Below are 10,039 nucleotides of genomic sequence, written 5' to 3'. Positions count from 1 at the left end.
CGTTGAGATAGTAATTTCATGTCAATTAGTAGAAAAGTTCCATGATGTATACCATTTTATGTGGAATTATTCAATAAATTTCGTTTTACACTATACTTTTTGAAAATATTTGAAGGTAATTATTTTTTGTTTGTTAAAAGCAACCCTGCGTGCTTGGAAGGCGTGTGTACCAATAATTTCATCCCTAGCATATTCATCCCCGAGGAAGGCAGCCGCCAAATTCACCGAAGGTTGTTTACTGGTTATATTGTGGTGGCAAACGACAGCGCACACGCACACATGTTCGTCGTGTGTGGCCACTGTAAGGGAGCCGATATTGTCAAGAGGGAGCGAGAAAACTGTTTTCTGAGCAAACCTTTTATTATTGAATCATGAATCGCGAGTACTTTCAACAGAAATTAAACATTTATTAAACAGAAATTGTTTTATCTTACTCCATTTTTTCTCTCCAATCAATTATGACGAAATTTTTGGATTATTCACATACGGTATGTTAGACGGTCTGCGGTCGTGTATTTTGCCTATAAGAAAAAAATTTTCTCAAATTCTCTCAACCAGAGAAATAACTTTCATTAAAATACATACGTTTCAATTTCTTACTGGTAATGGTAGGGTTTCCAAAATCGACTCTGGTTGCTATGGCATTCCGATTACGAATGCAGTTTTTTCAGCCAAGTACCTTTCAAATCATTGAAATTAAAAGTGAACAAGTATTTATTTACATTTTTCATAAAAAAATCGTTAAAGCTTATAAGTTTTTAAATTAAACGAACTTTTTTATTCAACTTGGTGTCAAATTAAAAAATAATAAATTGCAAGTTTGCTTGTGCGCATGTAGAAGTGCGCCTTGATGATCAAACAGTCGGCCGATATCCGTATGTTCGGATATTCGTGTGTACGGACTAATTCAAACAGTCGGCCGATATTTTGGTTTGAACGCAATCGGGCTGCACTTCTATTTAGTCGGCCGGGATTAACTTCAACAAAAAAAATAAAAAATAATAAATTCTCAAAATTCAAAGCGATTTTTTATCAGTTTTGCAAAGAGTTTGGACATTTTATTTTCATGTTTTTTCCATTTTTTATAAAAATAAATAAGAAATTAATTTTTTTGTAATTTTCACATTTTTTGTAATTGCCGGTATTCATATTACATCAAAAAAAATCTGTTTTTGTTATTTTATGGCCTTATAACAATTATATTCAACAATTTTTATTGAGTTTGAGGCCGTTTTTTAATGAAAACTTATTGTGCAAAAGCAACAATAATTTGAAAAAAATGGTAGAAGTGTAAGCTATTTCGGAAATCATCACATTTCCTCGTCATTCTTCTTTCAATAGGATGCGAACCGACGATCCCACTGACTCAGCCAGTTGCCTACGCACGGTGCTAAGCTCACCTTGTTAATTCTTGTTGCTTATTTCCACTATTTCACTTGTTAAGCCAACTACAATCAAGCGCAGCTATTCCGCTGCAATTCTCTTGATCATGTTGTTGTTGGTTTTGTTGGTTTTTGTTAAATTTTCTATTATTAAAATGTTTAAATTTTAGGTGTGCTCGTCCTTAATTCTTTTTTTTTTGTTATTTTATGGCCTTATAACAATTATATTCAACAATTTTTATTGAGTTTGAGGCCGTTTTTTAATGAAAACTTATTGTGGAAAAGCAACAATAGTTTCTACCATTTTTTTCCCACTTCTACCATTTTTTCAAATTATTGTTGCTTTTCCACAATAAATTTTAATTAAAAAACAGCCTCATGCTCAATAAAAATTGTTGAATAAAAAAAAAATCATTTTTCATTTAAATTGCTTTCGTGAAACTGGCTATAAGTCGGAAAAGCTGCTAACGTAAATTCGTAATTCCTAGATTGGCATTATTGAATCCGTTCGTAATAAGGCTGTGACTATTTGTATGTTCGGATATTCGTGTATACGGATTAATTCCGCATATCCGGTTATTATCCGTTCCATTTTGTTATCCGAGTATCCAAATAATATCCGGATACTCGGGCTCCAAGCCCTAGCTCGTAATGAGTTTTCGTACAAATTTTCTACATGTTTGTACAGGGTGGCGACGAACAACTGTCGTACAGGTTTTTTTGAAAAATAAAAGGGTCCTTTATAGATTTTGCGAAAAAAATTATTTAATTGTTAATTTTGTACCTACATACATGTTTAACTTAAATTTTATTAACAAGTTTTAAAATTTCAATCCTTATTTGCATTTGCTAGCAATGTTAGCGTTGGGAGATACACCTGCGTTCAACTTATTAGAAACGAAATGCAAATTATGTTAATTTTTTTATTTTTAATAATTTTAAATTTTTGCAGTCTTTAAAACTTTTATTATTGTGGTTTCTGTTACAGATTGAATTATATTTTAAATGAAAATTATTAAAAATAAAAAATAAACATAATTTGCAAACAATATCATTTTGAATTTCGTTTCTGATTAGTGGAACGCAGGTGTAAGTACGTAAGCGGCACGCAAGTCTTTTTCAGGTGGATTTATTCTAAAGACTTCCTATAAAAAAAAGGAAAGAATAGAAAAAATGGATAGGGTTATTGGAATGAATGGCCATCCTATTCACCAGTTCTGAATCTATTCGATTTCTGAGTATGAAAACTTATGGTGGACAAAGGGGGGTAAGTATAAAGGTCTCAGAATGGAGGAAATCGGCGTACGGCTACAGAATTAGTCGTTTTCTTATCGATTTATTATTGCTGCAGGCGATATTTGGGATAATTTTATTCTTTTTAATACTTCATTTATTTTTTGTATGCAACATTGGAACGTATGCTGGATTTGCACTAGGTCTTAAATGGCAAAAATTACAAAGTTAAAAAATAATCGTGTCATTGTTAAAAAATAGTCATTAAGCTCATTTCCATATGGCATTTTTTTAAATGGTATACATTTTTCGTCATTTCAATGCCTAGTGGAAATTCGGCACTAAAAACGAAATTAAATAATCTCTCGCTATGGGGCTTCCTCCTTTTTCAGTCCTACCTTTGGCATAAATTGGATGCTTTTAGAAATGCTCTGTCGCGAAATTCAAACGGTTTGGGAATTTTTGATAACTTTTTAATTTCGAAAATTACATGAAAGTCATATGTATGAAAACCTGAAATCAAGCTGCTAAAGGCGGTCTCACACGATTGTGATGGGACCAAACTTTGGGCACAAATATTTTTCTTTATCCCAATCATGAAAAAAACTTGTTAAAATTTTTCAATATAAGTTCGCTGTATTATACCAATCGTGTGACTAAATAAAAAAAATTGTTGTCCCAATATTTTTATTTTGTACCAATAGCCCAATATGAAAAATGTACAATTATGTACAGATGTACCAATTGTATGACACTGCCTTAACGATAAAAATCGATAGATACATAAACACGTTTTGAATGATCAAATAAAAATGTGCAATAATTTGTTGTATAAAATAGGGGCAGAATATAATGATGCTCATACGCCATGTCGTGCGTGGCCGTACTCGTACATGGCGTATGAGTAACACTTTCCATGTTAGATAAAGTTTACTTTGTTTGTTCGCAATGCAAAATTAAGTTTGCGCATCTCGGTGTTTTTTGTGTGTCATTTTAGTCTTCTTACAGTGTTATTAATAAAAATAATTTGCGTCAAAATCACTGTGTAAACACTTATACTTATATAATTTTTTTATACATTTCAGGTTAGCGTTGCCAGATACATTTTAAGTTTGGCGTGAAATTTTCAACAGTTAGGGGCAGCTGTTTTTGAGTCTTCATCGAGACGCAGCTGAAAACAAAAAAATATTAAAGTTGAAATTCATAATATGAAACGTAGTGCTTCAGGAGATTCTCCGACTAGAGGAAATCATTTAGGACGATCATCACACGGTAGAACAATCATGGGTCGTGGTTATGACAATGGCAGCGGTGTGCCGGGCGATTCGCCCGAACGTATGTCTCCAGATCGCATGCGACGTCGCATTGGAAGGTCACCAAGTCCACGTCCACGGTATGGTGTTTCACCCCATAGAGAGGAGTATTTGCGTGGTCCACCACCAGTGGCGGATAGGCCAACTTATAAAGTGCTATGTGTTAGTGCTTTACATCCGAAAGCTTCAGATGATTTCATCAAGGAAACGTTGTATCGTGAATACAAGAAATTTGGTGACTTCAGCATCCGTATTTCGCATGATTTGGACGAACGTGTAGCTTACGTTTGTTTTCGCACTTCGGAGGATGCACGCGAAGCAAAACATCACAAGCCGCGCATTGTGTTGTACGATAAAATGGCACTAGTGGAACCAGTTTACGAGTCATCTTCACATAATGAATATAGGTTGGTTTTTTAAATTCTATTATAGTTGTTTTAACACATACTATTATGTATTTTATTAAATTTTAGGCCTCGTCGTTCGATTACTCCGCCTGAGTACGATCGTTATCATTATCCACGTTCCCCAATGGGCCCAGCAGGACCAATAGAACATCGTAGGCCACCACTTGATCCCTATGACCGTTATGGCCCACCTATGCATCCGCATGGTCGTTCACGAGAGTATCGCGGTCCTATACACCACGAATATCCACTTCCTCCACGTGGCCCACCAATGCATCGTGTGCCACCACATTTACATGGCCCACCGCCGCCACATCAATATGCGCCTATGCGTCACATGGGACCGCGTCCTCATACTCCTTATGAGAAACCCGAAAGCAAGAAGGATAAGTTCCCCAATTACTTGCATCATGTTCAACCAGAAGACGATCCGCTCGCGACTCGTACTTTATTTGCTGGCAATTTGGAAGTGAATATTTCAGACGAAGAGTTGCGTCGCATTTTTGGCAAATATGGTATCGTGGATGATATTGATATAAAACGACCACCGCCAGGAACTGGCAATGCCTTTGCTTTTGTGCGCTATCAAAATTTAGACATGGCTCATCGTGCCAAAATCGAGCTTTCCGGTCAATATATTGGAAAGTTTCAGTGTAAAATTGGTTACGGTAAAGTGACGCCTGCTACTCGTATATGGATAGGCGGTCTTGGAGCTTGGACTTCGGTAACGCAATTGGAAAGAGAATTTGATCGGTTCGGTGCGATAAAGAAAATAGAATATCAAAAAGGCGATACTTGCGCATATATTCAATATGAAACCATTGAGGCAGCTTCTGCTGCAGTGAAGGAAATGCGCGGTTTTCCTTTGGGCGGCCCAGAGCGTCGTTTGCGTTCAGACTTCGCAGAGTTGCCAGGAACTGCACCGGCTGCGCCTTTCAAAACCAAGTCGAGCTATGATGATCCACATGAATATAGGCGTCCTGAGTATGATTATCATTATGAAGAAACCCCACACTACGCACCACGTGGTGGTTATGCTCCATATCAACCAAGAGGTGGTTACAGAGGGCGTGGTGGCTATCGTGGGCGCGGACGCGGTTCCTATCATGTCTATCATAATGACGTACATCGTCCATCACATGGCAGTTCCGTATCATCAATGCCACCACCAGCTGGAGCCGAAGATGAATGGCGTCGTCCGCCAGGCGATACGTACGAAAGAGCACGTTCTGGTTCCCGTGAACCAGGTGCAGATCGTTCGCGTTCTCGCTCACCGCATAAACGTGCGCATTCGCCTGAGTCGGACTCAGATTCTTCTTCGCGTCGTAACGGTGCTTTGAGCACTGCACGAACTTTGCCCGATATTGCACGTAAGTGCACTGTTATATGGCAGGGAGCACTCATTTTGAAAAGCTCACTATTCCCGGCTAAGTTCCATTTGACCGATGGTGATGCTGATATTGTCGACTCGTTGATGCGCGACGAAGAAGGAAAGCACAATTTGCGCATCACACAGCGTTTGCGGCTAGATCCGCCCAAGTTGGAAGATGTACAAAAACGCATTAGCTCATCATCATCACATGCTATATTTTTGGGATTGGCTTCATCTGCTGCGACCACATTAGAGGACAGCAGCGTACAAACACGCCCTTTGCGGAATTTAGTGTCATACTTGAAGCAAAAGGAAGCCGCTGGAGTTATCTCGCTTTTGAATAAAGATACCGAAGCGACAGGTGTGCTATACGCTTTTCCACCATGCGATTTCTCTACTGAACTTTTGAAGCGCACATGCCAAAGTGTGAGTGATGAAGGTCTCAAGGAAGATCATCTTGTGGTAGTTGTTGTAAGAGGTGGCACCGCTTAAAGGTGTACACCATTGGAGGAAACTGCAATTTTTTTTTCATACATCGCTTTTAGTCCCCGTATGCCGCGTTCGAATTGACATCATTTAACTTGTTTGAAAAAAATTCGGCACAGGGTGGTATCAGCAAGATTCCTGCAAACTTATGAAATCTAGCTAAGCTATTTCTGAAACTAAAATTAGCACCAACAATTGAATTGTAAAAAATCTTTTTCCTAAAGAGGCCATTAGAGGGGAATTCAAAAATTGAAAATGTTTAATGAAAGCTTATAGAGAACTCGCTATTCAGTTGTGAAAAATTATATTTATAACCTCTGCGGCCAAAAAGGGACGTCCTCATACGTAAACAAACAGTTCTTGAAACTTAAAAATACTTAAAACTGCGGTCTGAACGGCTTGGTTAAAAAAAACAGCTCTCATTAAATTAATCTTGTTAAATGATGCCAATTTGAACGTTCTATAAGGTAACGAAAAAGGAAGCTATTTCCGTCGCGTCGGTAGTGAAATTATTACTTATACCGAGATATTAGGATTTAAGATTCAACACTTCATTCAACACAATATTCAGTAAATATAAGGTAGATTAAATAGCGTTCTAAACACACATACATTTAATGGAGGATGAGTAAAATATTAGGACTTCACTGAAAATTTAACAGAGTTCTGGTTAAAAGCTGTGAGCGAAAAATCATTTCTTAGAAAATTAATAATTCGTTTTTAAACATTAAAATTTCACAGCATTACTTATAAAACAAAACATCGAAATTCCTTCTGTTAGTGATTGTGGCTTAATATTTTACTCACTGGGTAGTAATTAACTTTTTTATTAAATTTGCATACATATTACTCTTCGGCTTACAGATCGTTACTGGAAGGTGGAAAGTGCGTATTTGAGATCTTTATATATTTCAAAACTTAACAAGTTTTTGAAATACCTAAAGAACAAAAATCTTAGATACTTTCTGCGTATCAGTACCTCTATGTAAGTTGTACATAACATTATACTAATCAGCTATATTTACTGTGCGTGCAACCTAATAAAGCACGAAATTTTGCCACTCATTAATATCAGTCATAAAGCCACTACTACTACATAGTTATAGTATTTTTAATGTATGCACCTGAAACAAAGTTTTTTAAATACATTTCTTTTTAATGTTTTGAGTTCAAAAAGTGAAAAAAGTTGCTGTGCCAATTTTGTGAAGTTTAGTTAATTCGATTTAATTCTACAATAATTTCTCCCAACAATGATAATAATACCCAAATCTCATATCATGGCCTACCAGACTGGTGTGTAAAATTCGAACAAAGAGAAATTTGTATAAAAATAATAAAATTGAATTGGTGGTACATATGTATATACTATATGAAAGTAAAACGATTCTTGTCCAATTTTGTACGCGTGGTGAAAATACAATGAGGCCTGGCTTAACAGTTCGAAGTGGGTGATGCAGTGTAGCGTTGTGGCAATTTTCCGGTGGTGACCTTTATGCTTCAGGAAGTGTACATTAGCAAAATTGGTGACTGAGCAAATTATTTGTGTTAAGTTTTTTTTTTAAGTTGAGTTTGTGTTTTTTACATTTTAAATGTATCAAAAATACTTACCATGCATGGCCACTTGTATAATTTTATTAGAAATTACTTTTGTTATTGCCAAGCGCAAAGAATCCAGTTGGAAGAGAGTGAAGTTCAATAGTATCCATATTAAAGATGTATTCAATCTAGTTTGAGACTAGTGCAGTTCGCCTCTGGCCGTTGATATTTCCTGTGCTGTTAAGATGCAATTCAAAGGTGGTTAAAAGTGAAGTATCAGATTGAATTGCAGGTGTGTTGTAGTGTGCTGTGGGTGTTTTTGTTTGTGGCAATTTTCTGATATGCAAATTGGCTATAATATGAAAAGTAGTAGTTCCGCCTGCATTAAAAAATCCCTTTACGTAGCAAACTGTGTCTAATTAAAATCTGAAAGTGAATTCTCCTCAAACCAGTGTTGCATACATACATAAATTTGTATATGGCGATTTCAGCTCTATATTGAGTTTTATTTCATGAGGGTGTTGTTTGGTTGTAGTACAATCAAAAGTAGAAACTTAATTCTCTACTTGAATATTAATCAGTGATTTTTGCATAGCATAATCGTTTCCATGTTTCAATGCTTTCCGAACCTCAATTCAACATGCATTCGTGTGAATATGTTTGCTGCCAACAATAAAGACGCGAGTGCCCAACAAATGAAGTGCGTCCGATTGACCTCTTGGCGAGTCAAATTTGCTCCAATGTCTGTGGGTGTTAATGTCTTTGAAGCCATGCTAAGAGAACCACGTGTAGCATTTGTTTAAAATTAATTGCTGCATATAAAGGGTTTTACGAATGCTACATTGTTTTCTTAAATTTGCGCACCGACGTCAAATGCTGTTTCCTGATCCTAGTGAATACTGTATCACTGCACACTAATTTTTTAAAAAGAGCCAAGTTTACATAGATGAATTTGACCGAAAAAATTACCATTGATTTCTATAATATTATTAAATTATTGAATATTTTATTTTTTCTTGTGTGTTAAATCATTGATTTTGAAGTTTTGTATCTACATACAACATACCTACATAAATAACTTAATTTAATAATATTGAAAGTCATGCTTGTAACGTACGTATACAAAAGCGTACACCATCCGTTTATTAAAATAAAAAATCAGCTGAAAGTGCGTTAGTTGTAATAATCACTACTGGATTACGGAAAACTTAATCAAATAAACTTATAAATAAAATAAATTTTGTGTTATTACTGTGAAAGTGTTGTGGAGTGATGTGTCATTATTAAGAAAGTCAAACAGATGTCTGAATGCAAATCTATATCGAATGTTGTTTATATGCGTACACACAGATACAAACGTGGGTAAGTGTTCCGAGTCTGTGAAAATGGCAATGGACTAGTGGTCAGAGTCGGGGGTGTGCACTAAATTTTCAGTTTACACAAATAGCTAGTGGCAGTGCACAATTTTTCACTACAATTAAAGTTTTTCACAATATATGCAACAATTTTAATTTTTATATTTTTCTGTTAATTTCGTAAAAAAATTTTAGTTCATTCTACAACAAAAAACATAAAAATATAATTAATAAACTTCTTGCACAAGTTGTCAAAATTCAGCAAAATTTCATGAAAATTTTCAACTTTTCAATCAGTTTTTTTAGAATTTATTTATGCAGATTTGTAGCCCAATCAATTTTATCACAATAAAGTGCAAGTTTTAAGTAGCTAGGAATTAAGTAGCTTCCATACAAAAAATTTTTCTCGAAAATACTTTATATGAAAAAAATGCAAAACACCTTCAACAAAAAAGATTCTCAAAAATTAACGCGATTTTTGACTAACTCCGAATTTGCATTTTTTTACAAGAATTTAATGGGCTGCCAGACTGCATACTCGAATAAATCTAAGAAATCTGATTAAAAAGTTGAAAATTTTGATGCAAATTTGCCGAGTTTTCGCGAGTTTTGTACAAAGTTCAGGAATTTTATTTTTATGTTTTTTGTTGTTGAATGAACCATATTTTTATACAAACTTGGCGGAAAAATATTAGAATAAAAATTGTTGCATATATTGTGAAAAATTTGCTGTGCCAATACTTAGTTCCGGCAGTGTATGTGTATGTATATAAACCAATTTAACAAACTGAAAATGGAATACGACAAATGAAAGTTAAAGAAATGTACATTAACCGTCTATACGTCACTTTCCGATAGGGCTGATAGTTTCTGACTCATTCCAGTTTTATATTTTTTTTTATGAAAAAAAATCAAATTTTAACAGGAGATAAATTAAAAAACTACAGGTTCTGTG

General features: G+C 35.2%; 1 protein-coding gene across 1 annotated transcript; it reads left to right on the top strand.

The window, feature by feature from the left end:
- Positions 1 to 3,705: 3,705 nt before the first annotated feature.
- Positions 3,706 to 8,967, top strand: LOC118742759 (RNA-binding protein spenito). The gene is made up of 2 exons (XM_036475076.1): positions 3,706 to 4,335; positions 4,402 to 8,967. Exons 1-2 carry the CDS (start codon positions 3,824 to 3,826, stop codon positions 6,197 to 6,199), a joined length of 2,310 nt encoding a protein of 769 aa, XP_036330969.1. The 5' UTR covers positions 3,706 to 3,823; the 3' UTR covers positions 6,200 to 8,967.
- Positions 8,968 to 10,039: the final 1,072 nt, after the last annotated feature.

This window comes from Rhagoletis pomonella, unplaced genomic scaffold, assembly GCF_013731165.1.
Source record: "Rhagoletis pomonella isolate Grant_MI unplaced genomic scaffold, Rhpom_1.0 Rhpom_scaffold_00007, whole genome shotgun sequence".
NCBI classification, from domain to species: Eukaryota; Metazoa; Arthropoda; class Insecta; order Diptera; family Tephritidae; genus Rhagoletis; species Rhagoletis pomonella.
This window is presented reverse-complemented; position numbering and strand designations above follow the sequence as displayed.